The sequence below is a fragment of the Osmia lignaria genome, chromosome 15, assembly GCF_051020975.1.
Source record: "Osmia lignaria lignaria isolate PbOS001 chromosome 15, iyOsmLign1, whole genome shotgun sequence".
Classification (NCBI taxonomy): Eukaryota; Metazoa; Arthropoda; class Insecta; order Hymenoptera; family Megachilidae; genus Osmia; species Osmia lignaria.
This window is the reverse complement of record NC_135046.1, coordinates 7005175-7025962: the sequence shown is the minus strand read 5'-3', so window position 1 is coordinate 7025962 and position 20788 is coordinate 7005175. Positions and strand designations below refer to the sequence as shown.

At 36.7% G+C, this 20788-nt stretch overlaps 8 protein-coding genes across 8 annotated transcripts; all 8 read right to left on the bottom strand.

Moving 5' to 3' along the window:
• Positions 1-533: 533 nt before the first annotated feature.
• On the bottom strand, positions 534-2089 carry LOC117600494 (uncharacterized). The gene is made up of 5 exons (XM_034316037.2): positions 1279-2089; positions 1119-1218; positions 888-998; positions 662-817; positions 534-584 (listed from the first exon to the last, which is right to left on the bottom strand). The coding sequence occupies exons 1-5, from the start codon at positions 2082-2084 to the stop codon at positions 534-536; spliced, it is 1224 nt and encodes a 407-aa protein (XP_034171928.2). The 5' UTR covers positions 2085-2089.
• Positions 2090-2559: 470 nt separating this feature from the next.
• On the bottom strand, positions 2560-8298 carry LOC117600097 (uncharacterized). The gene is made up of 14 exons (XM_076692774.1): positions 7493-8298; positions 7314-7413; positions 6937-7047; positions 6715-6870; positions 6598-6642; positions 6311-6418; positions 5444-6264; positions 5265-5364; positions 5062-5172; positions 4723-4995; positions 4384-4418; positions 3362-4117; positions 2685-2877; positions 2560-2610 (listed from the first exon to the last, which is right to left on the bottom strand). The coding sequence occupies exons 1-14, from the start codon at positions 8296-8298 to the stop codon at positions 2560-2562; spliced, it is 3666 nt and encodes a 1221-aa protein (XP_076548889.1).
• Positions 8299-8702: 404 nt separating this feature from the next.
• On the bottom strand, positions 8703-10284 carry LOC117600114 (odorant receptor 10-like). Its single transcript, XM_034315120.2, has 5 exons — positions 9479-10284; positions 9302-9401; positions 9054-9164; positions 8824-8979; positions 8703-8753 (listed from the first exon to the last, which is right to left on the bottom strand). Exons 1-5 carry the CDS (start codon positions 10282-10284, stop codon positions 8703-8705), a joined length of 1224 nt encoding a protein of 407 aa, XP_034171011.2.
• Positions 10285-10952: 668 nt separating this feature from the next.
• Positions 10953-12394, bottom strand: LOC117600496 (odorant receptor 4-like). Its single transcript, XM_034316039.1, has 4 exons — positions 11589-12394; positions 11429-11528; positions 11080-11346; positions 10953-11003 (listed from the first exon to the last, which is right to left on the bottom strand). Exons 1-4 carry the CDS (start codon positions 12392-12394, stop codon positions 10953-10955), a joined length of 1224 nt encoding a protein of 407 aa, XP_034171930.1.
• A 338-nt stretch (positions 12395-12732) lies between these two features.
• LOC117600500 (odorant receptor 4-like) lies at positions 12733-14251 on the bottom strand. Its single transcript, XM_034316041.2, has 5 exons — positions 13449-14251; positions 13294-13393; positions 13078-13188; positions 12860-13015; positions 12733-12783 (listed from the first exon to the last, which is right to left on the bottom strand). The coding sequence occupies exons 1-5, from the start codon at positions 14249-14251 to the stop codon at positions 12733-12735; spliced, it is 1221 nt and encodes a 406-aa protein (XP_034171932.2).
• Positions 14252-14515: 264 nt separating this feature from the next.
• On the bottom strand, positions 14516-16118 carry Or26 (odorant receptor 26). Its single transcript, XM_034315121.2, has 5 exons — positions 15310-16118; positions 15132-15231; positions 14853-14954; positions 14629-14784; positions 14516-14569 (listed from the first exon to the last, which is right to left on the bottom strand). The coding sequence occupies exons 1-5, from the start codon at positions 16116-16118 to the stop codon at positions 14516-14518; spliced, it is 1221 nt and encodes a 406-aa protein (XP_034171012.2).
• Positions 16119-16544: 426 nt separating this feature from the next.
• Positions 16545-18147, bottom strand: LOC117600116 (odorant receptor 85b-like). The gene is made up of 5 exons (XM_034315123.2): positions 17336-18147; positions 17097-17196; positions 16906-17016; positions 16666-16821; positions 16545-16595 (listed from the first exon to the last, which is right to left on the bottom strand). Exons 1-5 carry the CDS (start codon positions 18112-18114, stop codon positions 16545-16547), a joined length of 1197 nt encoding a protein of 398 aa, XP_034171014.2. The 5' UTR covers positions 18115-18147.
• A 603-nt stretch (positions 18148-18750) lies between these two features.
• LOC143306086 (odorant receptor 22c-like) lies at positions 18751-20699 on the bottom strand. Its single transcript, XM_076692356.1, has 5 exons — positions 19879-20699; positions 19381-19480; positions 19195-19305; positions 18970-19125; positions 18751-18901 (listed from the first exon to the last, which is right to left on the bottom strand). The coding sequence occupies exons 1-5, from the start codon at positions 20691-20693 to the stop codon at positions 18851-18853; spliced, it is 1233 nt and encodes a 410-aa protein (XP_076548471.1). The 5' UTR covers positions 20694-20699; the 3' UTR covers positions 18751-18850.
• Between the last annotated feature and the right edge of the window lie 89 nt (positions 20700-20788).

The following is a 20788-nucleotide window of genomic DNA, read 5'->3' as shown; positions in this document are numbered from 1 at the left end:
CAACGACAGAATTACAGAATTGATTTTTTCGAAGGTGGTCAGGCACAACGAAAGCGGCCAGATACCGATCGGCTTTAGGAACCAACGGTTCATTTGGATACTGTACATCCAATCGTCCTTCATCGGGATATTGGTGGGTGCAATCATATTGACTAGTTGAAAGTGCACGCACAACTGACAGGCAACGTGAACAGTAATACATCGATTATTGAAGAGCTTCAGTTTCGCGCATGTGCAATTATAACTACCCACATCATTGCAATTAGATGCATCGAGGAAAGTTAGTGCAGTTCAAGTCTCCTTGATTCGCCGTACGGAATTACCTGCAACGTGTATTTGTTTTTGTAGAGAATTTGAGTAAATTGAATTAAGTGAACGCGTTAATATTTGTAATTAATAGTATTTCTAAAGATTGGACAGTTCTATGAGTGATATGTATCGTTTTGAATAATGAAAAGCTTTATGTATTTAACATTCTACAGGTTTCTACTCGAGTTTACATAGGTGATATGTTCATAGTAGGTGTGTTTCAGTTATATCGTTTGTCGTAATAAATTTATATACGTGAAAGCAGTTTTGATCACCTAAAACAGTAAGCGATTTCAATATTCCCTTTTTTTCTTTAATGAATAAATTTTTGTTTAGATATTATTCTACTTACATCGCCGAAAGTGTACACAGACATGTAAACTACTTTCCCGGCAGTGATCTTAGTGACGACACTTGACCTAGCAATGATCAGAACTAGGTCAAGGACATTTTTATAAGGCAAATAGTACCATTTTGTCGAGTAAACCGCATCAGCAATTCTGTTGCACTATTAAGAATTTTTTCAGTTAATGTTTATTATATTTTAAATAATTCTTATATTAATGTTCCTTTGTTACCTGTTCCGATAACTTCTCACCGATATAACACATTATAAAAACATTGAAGGTTACAGAAAATAGTACAACAACATAAGTAACTAAATTTTGAACATCGCGTCCCTCCCATTCCTAAAAAAATATACAATTGCTATATAATTAAACATACTTTTATGTTCACAGGGGTAAGTTTGACGAAGATTTAAAAAAGCTAGCATAAATAGAAAAAAAGAACGTAAGTTTTCAACATACCGTAAGAATAAAATAACAAAGAAGACACATGGCCAAGGTACATTGACACAATTCCAATAAGCATATCGGGCTCATAATGTGTTCAATACGCGATATCATACTGCAATCAATATAACAAGTTAACAAATAAGTATACGTTGAAGGATAACAAGAGAATTACCTGAGGATTTTCACATGATTCTTCACGATCACCCTTATTTCATTCCGCTCGACATTCTTATCAAGTTCTTCCGATTCATTTACAAATTCCGTGATCCACATCATCAGTACATCTAATTGACCGTAAGCGTGAGATGCAAACACTATAGCCAAGCTGAAAGCCCCAACAGCGGTAGAGTTTACGATGAAACTGGAAATGAATTGCACGACAAGAACGATCTCGTTGGTGGGGCTGGTGTCTACTGGTATCATTTTCGTGTAAGCCACACACGGCAGCTTGTGTATGGTTCTGGTTTCGTTTCCAACTTCTACACTCTCCATGGTAAACGCCATTACTACGCAATGGCATAAAACACCCCCGTGCATGAAAATCGCACAAAAAGCCGCTACACTATGACCAAATTTTGCATTCTTTAGCATCACTTGTTGTACCTTTGATTTCGTCACAGACCGCCAATCGGCCTCAATATTATTTACACAATACCGTATATCTTTGCTACGTAAGAGTAATGCAGTGTAACTAATGCAACCAGCGAACCAATGGGACATAGGACCCACTATTTTTATCTTCGAACGAAAATCTTGAGGCTCGAGAATTAGGTACGCTAAGCCTGGAACTAACGTGAAAATGATAAAGCAGTAACAAATTACTTTCAAAACTAATGAAAGGATTCTCTCAATTTTGGACGTAGAAGATGACCCGGGCCAGACACCAATCGGTTTCAATAACCATCGGTTCAGCTGGAGATTGTAATCGCTCAGACGATCGAGATCGGCTTGTACGACCTCAGGTTCATTGGTCATCATGACTACTCATCGAAGTCACAGAAACTACTGACTCAAAGATTTTACATTCGACAAGATAGGCGTATGAAGTTACTTAACGCTTGCGCGGGTTTCTCTTTGTAGAACATGTATCGATCGATTTGTCTAGACTGTGCAACTTGTTGCAGTAGTGAACAGTATGCACTGTGTTCAGTACCTATTAGCTGTACGCTGGACAATGATCATGGGTTTGAATATAAGGTATAGTTTTTCTTTTTCAAAGTATTATAAGGAGTTCTATTGAAACGCGAAATAAAAAGGGAGATTGACGTTGTTCTGAACAGCAGGGATGGGTTCGTTGGGTGATTAAATATAAGGATTTGGAATGCAACAAATAGAAAAAGAATAAGTTAGAAATGCAATGACTAATTTTAAATATATGTATACATGTTTATATGTTTTAAGCCTATTTTCAGAATTATTGTTTATCTACAGATCTGATGTAATACCATTCGTGTCATATGGTTTGGAGTAATATATTTAAATAAGCAAAAGCGGTTTTCATCACCTAGAATGTTAAACATGACATAGATTTATTATGAAATATTAGTTTTAAGTGATTGAAGAATAACAACCACGTACACCAGCAAACGTATAAAATGATATGTGAATTATTTTTCCAGCAGTGAGTTTAGTCTCCACAAAGGATCTTGAAATGATAAACATTAGTTCGAGGACGTCTTTTTTAGGTAAGTAGTACCAATTCGACATATAGACGGTTTCACCAACTTTATTGCACTGCCAAGAATTTAAAATATAAATGTTTACCATCAGCCTAATTATTGTATTTTGCATTGTCTTTTACTTACCTGTTCTGTTATTGTCTCACTGATGAGACACAGTACAAAAATATTGAAAGATACGGAACAAAGTAGGAGCGCATAACCAACTGCATTTTGATAATCTTTCTCGGTCCATGACTAGAAAAGTAAGAATCTTTCAGTATTTTAATAATTTATACTTAACGAAACAAAGAGAAATTCAGATGAATTTAAATGCAAATTTAATAACGATACTGCCACTATTTAGAAAATATAACATATGATATTTTCAAAATATGTATACGTTCCTTACAGTTTTCAGCGTACCAAAAGGGCATAGTATCCAAGCATGCATACACTAAATGTACATTTGCAGAATTCCATGAAACATATCTCATTCAGTATATTCTTAATATGCGATATAAAACTGCAATTAATATATTCGGCATAAACAAAAGTTCCTCAGAATAAGGCAATGAGACAATCAACAAAACTTACTTCATAATATTCAGATGCTTATTCACGATGGTACCTATATCATTTAAATGATCACACTTATCATGCTCCCGCGATTGATCCACAAACTCCGAGATCCACATCATCAGAATATTCAATTGACCATAAGCATGAGCTATGAATATTGCAGCTAAGCTAAATGCACTGACAAAGCCAGAACTTACGATGATACCAGAGATGCATTGGACGACCAGGACGATATCGTTCGTGGGACTGGTATCAACTGGTATTAGTTTTTTGTAAACCGCAACTGGTGGCACTCTTACGATCCTGGTTTCGTTTCCAACTTGAACAACCTGCTCGGTTAATCCGTTGATTACATTAAAGACCAAAATGGTAACCTGAAAAAAGGTCGCGCAAATGGCCACCACGTAACGACCGTATTTCGCGTTCTTTATCATCATTTCCTGTACCTCTGGTCTTGTCACAGCTTGCCAATCACTTTTTATTTGCTCCACGCACCATTTTATTTCTTTATTGTGCATTAATAGCATGGTATAACCGATACCTCCGAGGGACCAGTGGCTAAGAGGACCCAACACTATCAACTTCGTACGAAGATCTTCATCCTCGAGGATTATGTGCAATAGACAAGGAATTACTGTGATTAAAATGAGGGAGTAGCAAATTATGATCAAAATTACAGACACCACCCTTTCCGTTTTTGTGGTGATAGATGATGAAGGCCAAGCGCCTATGGGTTTGAGCAACCATCTGTTCAGTTGAAGACTGTAGTCACTCAGAATATCGAGATCCGTCTGTATGACAGTAGGTTTACTGGTCGTCATGTTTGTTCATCGAAGTCGGAGAAATAACTGAATCGAGGATTATGCATTAGAGGAGTTTCAAACGTTTGCGCATGTTTCTTGAAATTACAGTGCGCCGATCGATGGAACCGGGCAATGCAACTTGTTGCAGACATTGAAACGCTTCTATGCTTACTGACGTTTGATGTTAATCGTTCGTAGCTGGTGCTGATGATTGTATCTTGAAATGTAAATGACACTTCCTCGTTTGTTTTGTAGCTTTTATGAACATTCTATGAATACTCTTTTTTCAGGTATAAAAAGGAACTGCAAAGATACAAGAATCAGATTCCAACTTAGATTTTGACACCAACTTAATTCAGTGTTGCTGGGGCGACATGAGCGATAAATTAAAAAAAATATACGTTAACCGAAGCGTTAATCTACGTTTTTGTAAGTCTAGAAATGGTAAGGTAAGAAACAAGGACCGCAGGCTTCAAACTATTTGTACTTTAGTACCTCTATTTTGCGCGTTTTAAATTTTGTATACAAACTTATTTTTCAGATCTGAATTTATCGTAATGCCATTATGATCACAACATTTGGAGCAATATATTTAAATAGGCAAAAGCGGTTTTCATCACCTAGAATGATAAAGAGTGAATTTAACATGAAGCATTGATTTTGTGGGGATGAATAATTATAAAAACGTACACTGGCAAACGCATAGAATGACATGTGAATTATTTTTCCAGCAGTGATTTTAGTTGTCACATAGGACCTTGACAAGATTAGCATTAGGTCGAGAATATCTCTTTCAGGTAGATAGTACCAATTCGACATATAAACTGCCTCGCCAACTTTATTACACTGTCCAGAATGTAAAAAATGAATGCCCATCCAAATCGTAATTACTTTGCATTATCGTTCGGTTACCTGTTCTGTTATTGTTTCACCGATAAAACACAGCGTAAAAATATGAAAAGAATAGGAACCAAGTACAAGCGCATAACTAATCATGTTTTGAAAATCTTGATTGGTCCATTCCTAGGAAAATAAAAAGTTTTGCAATTTTAGTAACACGTTAGCTTTGGTGGAGACAGTTTTAAAACGTACACTTCTCATTACTTTCAGCGTACCACAAGAATGTAGTATCCAAGCAGGCATGCACTAAATGTAACCCTAAACAGTTCCATGAAGCATATTCCATTTATTATAGTGTCGATATGTGATATAAAACTGCAATTAATGTTCTCGGTATTACGAATAATTTCACAAAATAACAAAGTAAGGGAAGCAGCTAAATGATAAAGCTTACCTAAAAATTGTAAGATGTTTCTCCACGATGGCACGTATACCATTCAAATCAGCGCACTTATCATGATGTCTCGATTGATTCACAAACTCCGAGATCCACATCATCAGAATATTCAGTTGACCGTAAACGTGAGCCGTAAATGCGGTAGCTAAGCTTAAAGCACCAACGAGACCAGAGGTGACGATGAAACCAGAAATTAATTGCACGACGAAGATGATCTCGTTCGTGGGATTGGTATCGACTGGTATCAGCTTTTTGTAAGCCACACATGGTAGCATACGTATGACCCTGGTTTCGTTTCCAACTTGAATAATCTCTGTAGTAAGTGTTTGTACTATATTATAGAAGACAATGGCAGCATGCATGAATGTCGCGCAAAAGGCGACCACGTAACGACCGATTTTCGCGTCTTTTAGCATCACTTCTTGCACCTCCGCTCTGGTAACAGCCTGCCAATCGTTCTTCATCTGCTCCACGCACCAGTTTATTTCTTTATTGTACATCAACAACGTTGTGTAATCGATACATCCAAAGACCCAGTGGCACAATGGACCGAAAAGTATCAGCTTCGTGCGAATATCATCATCTTCAAGCACCAGGTGCAGTATGCAAGGAACTACGGTGATCGCAATGAAGGAATAACAAATTACGTTCAAAATTAGTGAAATAACTTTTTCCATTTTTGTGGTGGTTGATGATTTAGGCCAGGCGCCTATTGGTTTTAACAGCCATCTGTTCAATTGGAGACTGTAATCCAGATCTGTTTGTAGCGTGGTCGGTTGAACGGTTGTCATAATCACTGTTCTATGTTGCAGGAATAACTGAATTCGGGATTCTACCATGGAAAAGGTAAGAGGAATGAGTTACCAACGCTTGCGCACATTCCCTCCAAGCTCCTCCCTTTGATCGATTCGTCTGGATAGGGAAACTGCAACTTGTTGCAGTGGTGAACGCTATTTTGTATGTTGCATGTTGCTGGAACGTCAATTGTACGTTTAGGTGTAAGGGACATTTTCGCATTGCTTTATTGGATTTTTGTACTATAAATATAATATTAAAATTATTGGCATGTTAATACCTATATTTTGCGTATTTTAAATTGATATACAAAGTTGTTACTTAGCTACAGATTTTTTATAGCATTTATGTCATACCGTTTGGAGCAATATATTTAAATAGGCAAAACCGGTTTTCATCACCTAGAATGGTAAAGAATGTCGTGGATTTAACAAGGTTTGGTGTTGTGTACCTGAAAAATGATAAAAACGTACACTGGCAAACGTATGAAACGACATGTGAACTATTTTTCCAGCAGTGATTTTAGTTTCCACAGAGGACCTTGAAAGGATCATCATTAGATCCAGGGCAACCTTTTCAGGTAAATTGTACCAATTCGAGATATAAACTGTCTTGCCAATCTTATAACACTGTCAAGAATTTAGAAAATCAACACTTATCACAAGTTCAATTACTTTCCATGTTTGTTCACTTGCCTGTTCAGTTATTGTTTCACCGATAAAACAGAGTAAAAAGATATTGAAGGACATGGAACCGAGTATTAGGGCATAACAAGTCATTGTTTCGAAATCTTGATCGGCCCATTCCTAGAAAAACAAGAGGTTTAAAAATTTTATTGACATTACTACCTCAAGTAGTAGGTCCCAGACAAAACTCGAGGAAATGTCAGGCATAATCCAACAATTCAGCTGATTTAAATTGTGTATTTAATATTAATATTGTACAAATAGTAGTATTAATTGTGAACACATAATTCTTTTATTGCTGACTGAAAACCATATCAATTATTAAAACACAGATATGTTAAATGCAGCATGTATAACGTTCACAAAACATATTTGTTACGGCGTACCATAAGGATATAGTAACCAAGCAGACATACGCTAAATGTACATTTGAATAATTCCATGAAACATATCTCATTCATTATAGCTTCGATACGTGATATGAAGCTGCAATCAATGTACTCAGTGCTATCAGAAGTTCCATTGAATAGCAAAATGAGGTAACGGTATAAACAACAAAGCTTACCTGTAAATTGTAAGATGTTTCTCCACGATATCATTTATACCCTTCAAATCAGCACATTTTTCGTGCTCTGCCGATCGATCTACGAACTCCGTGATCCACATCATTAGTACATTCAATTGGCTAGAGACGTGAGCTGTAAAGACTGTGGCCAAGCTGAAAGCACCAACAAAGCTAGAATTTACGATGATACCAGAAATGATTTGCACCGAAAGCATAATTTCGTTTGCGGGATTGGTGTCGACTGGTACCAGTCCTTTGTAAGCCGGTAATGGTAGCAACCTTATGGTCTTGGTTTCGTTTTCAGCTTCAACGATCTCTATAGTAAATGCTTTTAGCAGATTGAAGGACAAAATGGCCCCTTGTAAGAAGATTGCGCAAAAGGCTACCACGTAACGACCGAATTTCGCGTCTTTTAGCATCACTTGTTGCACCTCCGGCTTTGTCGCAGCTTTCCAATCACTTTTCACCTGATCCACGCACCATTTTATTTCTTTACCGTGCATCAGCAACGTGGTGTAACCGATACCTCCGAGGGACCAGTGGCTGAAAGGACCCATTGCTGTGATCTTTAAACGAATATCCTCATCCTCGAGGATTATGTGCAGTGCGCAAGGAATTACTGCGGCTAAAATGAGGGAGTAGCAAATTATGTTCGAAATTAGTGAAATAACTTTTTCCATTTTTGTGGTGGTGGATAATTTAGGCCAAGCTCCGATAGGTTTCAGCAACCATCTGTTCAATTGGAGACTGTAATCGCACAGAAGATCAAGATCTGTCTGTGTCACACTGAGCTTAGCGGTGGACATGGTTACTCTTCGAAGTCGCAGGAACAACTGAATCCGGTAATTCTGCCATGGGAAAGGTAAGAGCAATGAATTATCAACGCTTGCGCACATTTTTTTGTAGCACCCCCTTCTATCGATTTGTCGGGGGGGGGGGCAATTACAATTTGCTGTTGTGGTGCACGCTACTATGTTTGCACTTAGTTGCTACTCGAATGATAGCTTAAATATGAGGGAATACCTTCCACATAAAATTTGACGTAAAGTTACAAGTGTAAATTTCACTACAGTCTTGTAAGTATAAATGAATAAGATAGTAAACATCATCATCGGGCTTAAGTTAATTATAATTAAACAGCTATATTTCAGATCTTCTGATTTACAAAATTATCATTTTTTACTATAGATTCATTGGAATGACATTTTTGTTATAACGTTTGTCGTAATACATTTAAATACGCAAAAGCAGTTTTCATCATCTAAAACGATAAAGAATATTATAAATGTAACTATTGATTTTGCGCAGTTGAAAAAATTATGCGAACGTACACCAGCGAATGTGTTAAATGACATGTGAAGTATCTTTCCAGCAGTAATTTTGGTTACCACATTGGCTCTTGAAATGATCATTATTAGGTTGAGGATGTCTTTATTGTGTAAATAATACCAATTTGTCATATAGACTGCTTCACCAACTTTGTTACACTATTAAGGATTTATTACAAATTGGAATAATTTGATATGTCGTTCTTTATTATTTCGCATTATCTTTCACTTGCCTGATCTGATAGTTTCTCACCGATATAGCACACTATAAAGATGTTAAACGACATGGAACAAAGTATAACGATATAACTCATCACAGCTTGAAAATCACGAACAGCCCAATCCTACAAAAACAAGAATTTTAATAGTAATATTTTAGTAAAAAGTATTATTTGCAACTGTAGACTAGTCCATTCTAAATGTTGAATTAAAGAAGAGTTTAAATTAAAAAGGTCCATTATTCTTACTATTTTTAGCATACCATGAGGATGTGGTATTCAAGCATGCATATACACACTGTACATTTGAATAATTCCATAAAACATATCATATTCATTATATTTTCAATATGCGATATAAAACTGTAATTAATGTACTTAACGTTAACAGAGTTTTCGTAATATCAAAATGAGACATCGAAAAGTGCATTAATACTTACTTCAAAATTTTCAGATGATTTTCCACAATAACACCAATTTCATTCAAATCGACTCTCTTATTGTACTTCTCCGATCGATTTACAAGTTCCTGGATCCACATCATCAGCAAATTCAATTGACCATATGCGTGAACCGCAAATACTGCAGCAAAACTGAAAGCACCAGCAGCAGTTGAATTTGCAACGAAACCGGAGAAAAATTGAACGACAAAGAAGATCTCGTTTACGGGACTGGTGTAGGCTAGTATCAGCTTCTTGTAAGCCGGACATGGAAGCATATGCGATATCCTAGTTTCGTTTCCAACATGAATAATCTCCTCGGTGAACGCTTTAACTACACAAAAGCACAAAACGCCGACTTGCATGAAGGCTGCGCAAAAGACTACCACGTAACGACCGAATTGCGCGTCCTTTATCATCATTTGTAGATCCTTCAATTTCGTCACTGCTCGCCAGTCTCTTTTCATCTGATTCATACAAAATTGTATCTCTTTGCTACGCATCAGCAACGTCGTATAATTTAATCCTCCAATGAACCAGTGGCTCAGTGGACCAACCACCTTCAGCTTCCTGTCAATCACATCGTCATCTAGAATCATGTACATTATACTAGGAACTACGGTGATCACTATGCAGAAGTAACAAACTGAGATCATGATTAATGAACTGATTGTCTCCATGTTTGTACTAGTGGATGATCTTGGCCAGGCTCCAATTGGTTTTAGCAACCATTTATTCAATTGGAGACTGTGATCGCTCAGATTCTCAAGGTCTGCTTGTTTGATAGTCGGTTCAATGGTCGCCATGTCTATTCATTGAAGCCTCAGAAACTACTGAATCAAGGATTTTACGTTGGAAAAGGTAAATGCAGACACTTGGTGTACGCTTGCGCAGATTTCATTCGAAGGAACAACACACGTCGATCGATTCGACTAGACTAGACTGTGCAACTTGTTGCAGTGGTGAACGCGATGGTGCTTACTCGTTACTCATTGCCCGTTCGCATAATTGTGGGATATCAAGTTTGAGATGAGGTTTGTGAACTTTTAACTTATAATTAGTTTCAGTGGCCATTATTTTGTGCCGAGTTCGTGTAAAATAAAGAGGGTGAATGATGGAGCTCTGATATCGTTTCTTAAATTAGGAATTATTTAACTTTGGCACGGGTCACATTGATCTATCTACAAAAATAAAAACAACAAAATGTAGATTTATATTTAACCATTTCGGAACGTAGCCTGGCGGAACTAGTCTAACTACGCCAAGTAGTATAGTGCGTTTATGGTCAGACGCCTCTTCGCAAGCCTAGTCTGACTCCATCAAGTAGTATTTGTGCATTGCGGTCAGACGTTGAGATGAGGAACACAGTAACCAGTACTCAGATTACTTGTAATTTAATGCTTATACTTTAAACCTTATAAAATTGTTTACAAATTCATTATTAAAGTATAAATTCATCGTAATATCGTTTCTGTCATGTTGTTTGACGCAATACATTGAGGTAGGCAAAGGCGGTTTTTATCACCTAGAATGGTAAAGAATGTCGTAAATTTAACATTGTTCATTGGTTTTGGGTGATTGACAAAATTATACAAACGTACACTAGAAAATGTAATAAGTGACATTTGAACAAATTTTCCAGCAGTCATTTTGATGGCCACACTGGATCGTGAAATGATCAGTAATAAATCCAAGATATATTTATCGGGTAAATAATACCATTCTGTCATATACACTGCTTCACCAACTTTCTTGCACTGTTCTGATAGTTTCTCACCGATATAGCATACTAAAAAAATGTTAAAAGCCATGGAACAAAGTATAATGACGCAAGTAGTCATATTTTGAAAATCACGATTGGCCCAATGCTGGAAAAATTCGTGTAATGTTAGAGTTAAACATACTTACCTACTGTAATATTGAGAAAAGTATTTAAAATTTTGTACATACCATAAGGACGTAGTATCCAAGCATACAGATGTTGAACGTACACTTGAATAATTCCCAAAAGCATATTTCATTCATCATATCCTCGATATGCGATACGAAACTATAATTAATGCATTTATTTATAACAAAACACAAAATCACAAAATAATTTAATATTTACCTCAAAGCTTTCAGATGATTCTCCACGATAACACCAATTTCATTCAAATAGGCATTCTGGGGATGCTTCCTGGACGGCTTCACGAGCTCCGTGATCCACATCATCAGCACATTCAACTGTCCGTAAGCATGAGTCGCAAACACTATAGCTAAACTAAACGCTCCAACAGTACTAGAGTTTACGATGAAACCAGAAATGCATTGCACAATAAGCATGATTTCGTTTGTGGGACTGGTATCTACTGGAAACAGCTTGGTATAAGCCGCACATGGTAGCAGATGAATAGTTCTGGTCTCGTTTCCAACTTCAATAATCTCGGTAGTGATACCAGTTATCACACAATAGCATAAGACGCCACCTTGCATGAAGGCCGCGCAAGATATCACCACGTAACGACCGAATTTCGCGTTCTTTATCATAACTTGTAGATCCTTCAATCTTTTCACAGCGTACCAATCATTTTGCATATCTTGCACACAGCATTGTATTTCTTTGCTACGCAACAACAATGTTGTGTAATTAATTCCCCCTACGAACCAATGACTCAAAGGACCTATTACCATCAGTTTTGTCTGAATGGCATCGTCATCGAGAATTACGTATAGTATACAAGGAATTACAGTGGCGAGTATGGAACAATAACAAATGACGATCAAAATTAATGAAACGATTCTTTCGATTTTGGAGGTAGAGAGGGATGCAGGCCAGGCACCTATCGGTTTCAAGAACCATCGGTTCAATTGGAGACTGTAATCGAACAGATTATCAAGATCCGTTTGTATGATAGCAGGTTCACTGATCATCATGACTACTCATCGAAGTCGCAGAAACTACGGAATCGAGGATTTTACATTCTACAAAGTGAGTGTATGAAGTTGCTTAACGCTTGCGCAGATTTTTCTTACAAGAACGTACATCGATCGATTTGTCTAGACTGTGCAACTTGTTGCAGTGGTGAACGCGACCATGTTTAATAGTTACCCACTGTCTCTTCAGGGGATGTTGATTATAACTTGAAATATAAAGGAGTTCAAATTATCATTAGACGAAATATATGTCTATTTTATTTTTAATTTTAAAATTATTTGTACTTTTGTACGCATACTCTAAATCTCATCAATTTATTTACAGATATATTGTTCGTTCATACCATTTGTCGCAGTACATTGAGATATGCAAAAGCAGATTTTATCACCTAGAATTGTAAAGAACATCGTAAAATTAATGCCGCTGATTTGTTTGGTGTGATCGTAAAAGTTACATAAACATACACTAGAAAATGTAATAAGTGACATATTAACAAATTTTCCAGCAGTCATTTTGATCGCCACGCTGGATCGTGAAATGATCAGTATTAAATCGAGGATATTTCTATCGGGTAAGTAATACCACTCTGTCATATACACTGTTTCACCAACTCTCTTGTACTGCAATCTGATTAATTAAATATATGCTGTTTTGGCTTATGTCACAATTATAGTTTACTTACCTGTGCTGTTAGTATCTCACCGATATAGCACACTATAAAAATGTTAAAAGCCATGGAGCAAAGTATAACGATACAGGTAGTTAGATTTTGAAAATCACGATTGTCCCAATGCTGGAAAAATGAAATTCTTGTAATTTTAATCGTTAATAATATTCATTTATTGTAATTTAAAAAAAGATTAATTAAATCTTACGCATTTCATAATTTTCAACATACCACGAGGACATAGTATCCAAGCAAGCATATGTCGAAAGTACACTTGAATAATTCCCAAAAACATATTTCAGTCATCATATCCTCGATATGTGATATGAAACTGCAATTGATGCATTTAGTTGTAACATAAAATTACAAAATAACTTAACATTTACCTTAAAGCTTTCAGATGATTCTCCACGATAACACCAATTTCATTTAAATGTGCGCTTTGATGTTGCTTCCTGGACGATTTTACGAGTTCCGTGATCCATATCATTAGCACATTCAGCTGACTGTAAGCGTGAGTCGCAAACACTATAGCTAAACTAAACGCTCCAACAGCACTAGAGTTTACGATGAAACCAGAAATGCATTGCACGATAAGAATGATCTCATTTGTGGGACTGGTATCTACTGGAAACAGCTTGGTATAAGCCGCACATGGTAGCAGATGAATAGTTCTGGTCTCGTTTCCAACTTCAATAATTTCCGTAGTGATACCAGTTATTACACAATAGCATAAGACCCCACCTTGCATAAAAGCTGCACAAAAGATCATGACGTAACGACCGAATTTCGTATCCTTTATCATAATTTGTAGATCCTTCAATCTTTTCACTGCGCGCCAATCGTTTTGCATGTCTTCCACACAGCATTGTATCTCTTTGCTACGCAACAGCAGTGTTGTATAATTAATGCCCCCTACGAACCAGTGGCTCAGAGGACCTATTACCATCAGTTTTGTCTGAATGGTATCGTCATCGAGAATTATGTATAGTATACAAGGAATTACAGTGGCGAGTATGGAACAATAACAAATGACGATCAAAATTAATGAAATGATTCTTTCGATTTTGGAGGTAGAGAGGGATGCAGGCCATGCACCTATCGGTTTCAAGAACCATCGGTTCAATTGGAGACTGTAATCGAACAGATTATCAAGATCCGTTTGTATGATAGCAGGTTCACTGATCATCGTGACCGCTCATCAAAGTCGCAGAAACTACTGAATCAAGGATTTTACATTAGCAAAGGTAAGGGCACTGAGTTACTCAACGCTTGCGCACATTTCCCTTAAGCGAAGGTTGATCGATTTGTTTGTGCAGTGCAACTTGTTGCAATGGTGAATGCAACTTGTCTCGTGCCTAGGTTTCGCGCACATTCTGGACAGAGATCATTTATTCATTTTTTATTGCGTTTAGTTTACAAGAGTTGGTACAGAATCGTAATTCAAAGTTGTTCAAGTCGCGACTGTTCGAAGCATATTGAAATAAGTGAAAGACGTCTTCAACACCTGAAACATGATGTGCTAAATGTGTTTAGTATTTAGATAAGAGTGTTTTTAATACTCACGTCGCCAAAGGTTGCAAGGGAGATCCGTATGAATCTTCCAGCAGTGATTTTGATCACCATGCTCGATCTCGAGATTATCATAACTAAACTGAGAGCAGTTTTGTGAGGTAAACGATACCATTCCGTCATGTATGCTCTTTCTCCAATTTGTTTGCACTGTCACATAGATACTTGCATTTTACCAAAGATTTATTTGCTACCGTTTTTAACTGTCGTTTCCTTACCTGTTCCGTAAGCTTCTCACCGATATAACAAAATATAAATATATTGAAAATCATGGACGCGTATATAATTGCATATATCGCTACGGTTTCCTTCGATTTTTCCTAAGAAATCATAATACATTCTTTTAATTAATCGCCGGGTCTAATTCGTCGTAAATGAGCCTTCAATTCGAATGCTTAAATGTCATAGAACACACTCAAAAATTTCATAAAGACTCAACAAAGAAGATTGGAATTATAAAATTATTAAAAACTGATAGTACATGTATTTAAACATACCGTAACAAGATAATATTCCAGCATGCATATATTTAATGTACATCCAACTAATTCAACCATACATATTAGATTCATTATGTTCTCTATATTCCATACAAAACTGAAATTAATATTTTTATAAACAAATTTACATTAATCATTTTCCTGTTTTACTCATAATTACACATTAACGACATACCTCAATGTACGTAGATGATGTTCCACGATATTCGCCAACTTCTTTTTAACATTCTTTTGTTCTTCTTCTTTAGTACCAACCAGATCGTTCAGCCAGGACATCATCACGTTCAGCTGACCACAAGCGTGCATCGCTAAAGCTGCACCCAAACCGCAAGCCCCAACGGTTACAGAATTCACGATAAATCCAGAGAATAGTTGGAGAGTGAAAACGAGTTCGTTAACCGGACTAAATCTGACGTTCATCAGCTTTGTATAGAACGGACAAGGTAACCGATACATGGAGAAACTCTCGTTTCCCACATGAAACACTATCTTTTGAAATCCTGTGATTACGTTGTAAGAACAGGTACCGAGATTCATGCAGATCGCTGCGACACAAGCGATTAGACGTCCAATTTTGACGTTCTTCAGCATCAACTCACGATCGCTGGCTCGTTTGACCATCTGCCAGTCGTTCTCTATGTGTTGTATACAGTGAAGAATATCCTTGGTCCTCATGCTCAGGAAACAATAATTTAATTCACCCATTAACCAATGGCTCATGGGTCCGATTGCTTTTATCCTCGTCTGCATGCTCGTCTCTTCGAACAGGATGAACAGTAAACAGGGTGCGAAGGTGAAGATGATCAACGAGTGACAGACAATGTTTAACACTTTTAACAACAATTTCTCGGTCCTCGTGGAGTCTGTTAATTTCGGCCAAACTCCGATTGGTTTTAGGAACCAGCGATTCAGTTGGATACTGTATTCGTAATCTTGAAGGTAAGTAGTATCTTGTACCGGTTGATCGTTAGACGAGATTGCCATTATTACTGCGCGAAGGGTGGTCTTCGAGTGAGTCGATTCTCGACGATGAAAAGGGTTGAGTAAATATTGGCGCACGCGCGAATTTTTTTCTTCCGTGGATCATGATATTGTTATTTAGGTTGCGATTGCATTCGAATCGATCAGTGTTGCGCTAGAGATAGGTAAAGGGGGATTGTCTCGTAGTACGAAATTGATAGCTACACTTTTAAGCAACTTCGTTGGACTTTTTTTTGAGTGAAGAAGAGTAATGAACAGAAGAAATTGTTTGAAAATAAGTGGCAATATGTTAATTGCGTGATTGTAACTGTCGCATTTTACACTTAAAACACCGTTTTGTTAAACATGAACGATTTCATTTAATTTCAAATACAACAATATCAAATTCTACAAAATAATGCTTAAACTACGTTCTACTGCATGAAAGATTCATGTCAATGCTCTCAACATGTTGAAAAAAGCTGCTGCTGTTCTGACAACCTATACATTCAACGCATTACTGATATTTTCTAAGATACGAAGAATTGATATTTAATATTTTTCTACTCACATCACTGAAGGTGCTAATAGACAATTCAACCATATTTCCAGCTGTAAGTTTTATGGACGAATTGGACATTGCGATAAACAGGATGCAGCAAAGCTTCTTATTTCCTGTCAATCGATACCAATCGATCATGTATGACACCTCGCCAACTCTTCTGCACTATCGTACAATATTTTATTCTTAACTAAACTAGTAAAAGACAGTGTCACAGTGACTATAAAATGAAATGTGAAAAAATCATACCTGCTCAGCCACAAGCTCGCCGATGTAACAAAATATGAAAATATTGAAACCAAATGATGTGACTAATACCATGTAAGTCAGAGAAAAAGCTATATCTTTTGGATTCCATTCCTACAATATGAAAAGTATATTAAAAAAATACATGAAAGTGGGTAAGTAATGTAATAGTATGTATCGTTGAATTATCCTACCATAAGACTATAATATCCAAGCAAACACAGATTCATTGTGCATCCTAAAAATTCTACGAAGGATATTTGTTGGAGCGCCTTTTCCGTGAGTGCCAAAAATCTGAAATGTGATGAAAATTAATGTTAAGGATTCTAATCTTCTAGTTTTATAGTTTTCACGACATCTTTGTGAAAAAATATATAAAATAGCTTTTATTTCAAAATGAAGAAATTTTTATGAAAACATATACTTAACACACTTTAATATCCGAACATGTTGTTCCACGATATTCGCAATCCTGCCGTTCAAAGTTTTATCCAAGTCCTCTCGTCCGTTTATCAAATGATGCAACCAGTTCATTAAAATCTCCATTTGACCGCAAGCGTGTGTAGCAAAGGTTGCAGCCAAGCCACAAGCACCAACTGCGACAGCGTGCATCACGACACCGGCCAGACATTGCGTGCTGAAGAAGATTTCGTTGATAGGACTTTGACGATAATCGATGATGTGTCGCGAGGAAGGAAACGGCAATGGGATGAACGTAAAATTCGCATCCTCTGCTGGAATTTTTCCCACGCTAATCGGTAAGGCGACGTAGTAAAACACGAAAGAACTATACATGAAGAACGTACAAATGATGATCAATTTTCGTGCGTAATTCGCATTCATCATCATGATTTTTCTTTCATCCAGGTTTTGAATATTCTTCCAATCCCATTGGATCTGTTCCACACACTTCAGAACGTCGTCCTTATGAAGGATTAACAGGTAATACTTAATGATCGACATTAAGAAAAAGCTTAAAGGACCGACCAATTTGATCCTGATGTAAGTATCGTTTACTTCGAGGATCAAAAAAGTCAAACAAGGCACAAACAGGAAACTTATCAGAAAATAACAGACGGCGTTTTTAATCCACGTAAAGTATTTTTCGACGATTGGAATATGGCTGGATTTTGGCCAGGCACCAATTGGTTTCAATATCCAGCGATTCAGTTTGATGCTCAAGTCCACGTTTCTCCAATAGTCGTGTTTCATTTGAAAAGAATTCTTCTCTGTCGATGCTTTATGCATCTTTGACGTTCGGTAGTTCCTTTGCTACTGAATAACCACGGTTTGATTTCTTCAAGGAAAACATTGCGCTTGCGCTAATTTACCTATTCCTCTTGCAAGAGAGAAGGATTTAAGTGCTTTTATTTTTTCGAAAGGTTTCGACCCTTCTGCTTTTCTACTTCTTCGGTTTATGCATTATAAGTGTGGGGGGTAGAATGATGACGGTAGAAACATCGATAAATTGATTATGAAACATCAGTAAAGCGGTAACCCTCACGGTGCTCTACAGGTCCAGAAGTTGATTATTAATTTTTCTAAGCGATTATCTTACGCACTGGTGGCTATTTTGTTTCTAATGTTGTATCAGGCAGATATCGATATAGTTTATGATTGTAAATTCTTCTACGGAGAACGGTCTTTTTTTAAGTAATTTTACCAAACATATAAATGAAAAAATTCGTTTTCTATACCTCATAGGTAAATTGATTTTCTAAACATCAGTAAAGTATCAAGGCGCACAGTGATCAGAGATGAATTATTAATTTTTGTACAAGTGCTTGTTTTATGGTAATTGTTACCTTAAATATAAATCTTTGGTATTTTTAAACACTATATTTGTTACGCGTCTAACAGTACGAATAAATAACGATATAAACAAATTTTAGTAAAATATAGACACATTACTATCACCAACAATTTCTTCATGTACTTCAATGAATGTTCAAGTTAATGTTCGTAACACGTTTAAAAAAGCTACCGCAGTTTTGACGACCTATTTGTTGAAGATGTATCAATTAATGATGAAATTCATAGAGTTAATGGAATTTATTTGATACTTACATTGCCGAACGTGCTAAAACACATTTCTATGATATTTCCTGCCGTGAGTTTGATCGAAGAATTGGACATTTCAATGATCAAAATAATGCAAAGTTTTCTTTTTCCTGGCAATCGATACCAGTCGATCATGTATGACATCTCTCCAATTTTTCTGCACTGTTATAACAAATTTTTTTATTATAATCACTGTGGTGACAGTATGATAAATGGTAAATAAAATATTACCTGCTCACTTACAAGTTCTCCTATGTAACAAAATATGAATATATTGAAAGTAAGAGACACAAGGAGAACACTGTAAGTCACGGAACTTGTCATATCATTTCGATTCCATTCCTACAATTTGTACAATAAAATCCCTTTCAAATATATCGAATATCAATCGAATTCCGTTTTGAAACACGTGCGTACCTTGATCGTATAATAACTAAGTAGACATAAATTCATTGTACTTCCCAAAAACTCCACTAAAGATATATGTCGAAGTATTTGCTCGGTAAGTGTTAAAAATCTGCAAAATATGTAAGTAGAAAAAATCAGTTGTTAACAAAACTACGATAGAAAACCTTCAAGCACATTTAAAGTAGAACCCCTGTATCCGCGAAGAGTAGGTTCCACGCCTTATCATGCATAACAGCAAAAATCAGGTGACATATGTGAAAGAAAAATATGTAAAAATATTGCATGCTTAGCAAATTAATATTTACTGTTGCAGAGGGAAAGATACTTAGCTGATTGCATTCCTACTCTCGAATTAAAAGTTGTATCTTCCGTTTTTCAAGCCACCTACACTACATTTCTGAAATTTTTTACTTTTCTACATTCAATTGTGGGTAACTGACACAGTGGAAAACTGAGTCCGCGGATGCAGGAGGTGCAAGATTTCACAAATAACTGTAGGGAACATACTTCAGTATCTTAACGTGTTGACTCACGATGTTCGCGATTCTAACATCCACGGTCTCACCTATATCTAATCCATCATCAATCAAATGTTTCAGCCAGTTCATCAAAACCTCCATTTGTCCGCAAGCGTGAACCGCGAGCATAGCTGCCAAACCGCAAGCAGCTGACGTGATGCCATGGATTAAGACACCAGCTACCAACTGAACAGAGAAAATGATCTCGTTCGTTGGACTATGTCGACTATCAATTATCAAACTTGAAAAAGGAAACACCAGTGGTACGAAGGTAAAGTTTTCATTCTCTGCCGTTATTTTACCTACGCTAATCGGTACAACGATGTAATAAAACGCGAAACCACTGTACATAAAGAAAGTGCAAAGAAGAATCAGTTTCCTTCCAAAGTTCGCATTCTCCACCATGATCTTTTCGTCCTCCTGACATCTGACATTCTCCCAGTCCTGCTCGATGCGTTTAATACACTCACGAATTCTATTCTCGTGAAGTATTAATAAATAACATTTCAACAACGCCATCACGCAGAAATTTGATGGTCCAAATAGTTTGATCTTGTTGTAAACGTCTTCGACTTCGAGGATCGTGTACAAACTGCAAGGCAGTAACAGAAAGTTGATTAAACTATAACACACTGCGTTTATCAGACGGTTGAAGTATCTTTGCGTTCGTGGAACGTTGGACGAATTCGGCCAGATACCCATTGGTTTTAAGATCCAACGACATAATTGGATACTCAGGTTCAAGTTTTTCTCGTAGTCGTCGATCACGAGGGGTTTCGTTCCATTTGTGAATGATTTCTTCATGGTGAAAGCTCGTTTGATACTGCGGTGTCGTATTTGATAATGCTTCGGAGGTAAACCACCAGCGCTTGCGCTTGCGCTTTGTTGCTGATTTTTCT

Bases quoted from the DNA above. Each gene is read 5' to 3' on its own strand.
- LOC117600114 (XM_034315120.2), bottom strand. From the start codon at position 10,284: ATGGCGACCATTGAACCGACTATCAAACAAGCAGACCTTGAGAATCTG. The intron at 9,165-9,301 runs GTATGCTAAAAA...TTGTTTTTGTAG, and splicing joins TTGAATACCACATCCTCATG to GATTGGGCTGTTCGTGATTT. The intron at 8,980-9,053 runs GCAAGTGAAAGA...AATCCTTAATAG, and splicing joins GTGAGAAACTATCAGATCAG to TGTAACAAAGTTGGTGAAGC.
- LOC117600116 (XM_034315123.2), bottom strand. From the start codon at position 18,114: ATGAAACACGACTATTGGAGAAACGTGGACTTGAGCATCAAACTGAAT. The intron at 16,822-16,905 runs GTATGATTTTTT...ATTGTACGATAG, and splicing joins GCGAGCTTGTGGCTGAGCAG to TGCAGAAGAGTTGGCGAGGT. The intron at 16,596-16,665 runs GTGAGTAGAAAA...TTGAATGTATAG, and splicing joins CTATTAGCACCTTCAGTGAT to GTTGTCAGAACAGCAGCAGC.
- LOC117600500 (XM_034316041.2), bottom strand. From the start codon at position 14,251: ATGATCAGTGAACCTGCTATCATACAAACGGATCTTGATAATCTGTTC. The intron at 13,189-13,293 runs GTATGTTGAAAA...TCATTTTTCCAG, and splicing joins TTGGATACTATGTCCTCGTG to CATTGGGACAATCGTGATTT. The intron at 12,784-12,859 runs GTATGTTTATGT...TTACAATTCTAG, and splicing joins CACTTATTACATTTTCTAGT to GTGATAAAATCTGCTTTTGC.
- LOC117600097 (XM_076692774.1), bottom strand. From the start codon at position 8,298: ATGTCCACCGCTAAGCTCAGTGTGACACAGACAGATCTTGATCTTCTG. The intron at 7,048-7,313 runs GTACGCCGTAAC...TTGTTTTTCTAG, and splicing joins TTGGTTACTATATCCTTATG to GAATGGGCCGATCAAGATTT. The intron at 5,173-5,264 runs GTACGCTGAAAG...TTATTTTCCTAG, and splicing joins TTGGATACTACATTCTTGTG to GAATGGACCAATCAAGATTT.
- Or26 (XM_034315121.2), bottom strand. From the start codon at position 16,118: ATGGCAATCTCGTCTAACGATCAACCGGTACAAGATACTACTTACCTT. The intron at 15,232-15,309 runs GTATGTCGTTAA...TATTAATTTCAG, and splicing joins CATCATCTACGTACATTGAG to TTTTGTATGGAATATAGAGA. The intron at 14,570-14,628 runs GTGAGTATTAAA...ATCATGTTTCAG, and splicing joins CCCTTGCAACCTTTGGCGAC to GTGTTGAAGACGTCTTTCAC.
- LOC117600494 (XM_034316037.2), bottom strand. From the start codon at position 2,084: ATGATGACCAATGAACCTGAGGTCGTACAAGCCGATCTCGATCGTCTG. The intron at 1,219-1,278 runs GTAATTCTCTTG...TATTGATTGCAG, and splicing joins AATCATGTGAAAATCCTCAG to TATGATATCGCGTATTGAAC. The intron at 585-661 runs GTAAGTAGAATA...TTACTGTTTTAG, and splicing joins CTGTGTACACTTTCGGCGAT to GTGATCAAAACTGCTTTCAC.
- LOC117600496 (XM_034316039.1), bottom strand. From the start codon at position 12,394: ATGATGATCAGTGAACCTGCTATCATACAAACGGATCTTGATAATCTG. The intron at 11,529-11,588 runs GTAAATATTAAA...CATTAATTATAG, and splicing joins AATCATCTGAAAGCTTTGAG to TTTCGTATCGCATATCGAGG. The intron at 11,004-11,079 runs GTACGTTTGTAT...TTACCATTCTAG, and splicing joins CACTTATTACATTTTCTAGT to GTGATAAAAACCGCCTTTGC.
- LOC143306086 (XM_076692356.1), bottom strand. From the start codon at position 20,693: ATGAAGAAATCATTCACAAATGGAACGAAACCCCTCGTGATCGACGAC. The intron at 19,306-19,380 runs GTACGCACGTGT...TACAAATTGTAG, and splicing joins TTAGTTATTATACGATCAAG to GAATGGAATCGAAATGATAT. The intron at 18,902-18,969 runs GTAAGTATCAAA...TTCAACAAATAG, and splicing joins GTTTTAGCACGTTCGGCAAT to GTCGTCAAAACTGCGGTAGC.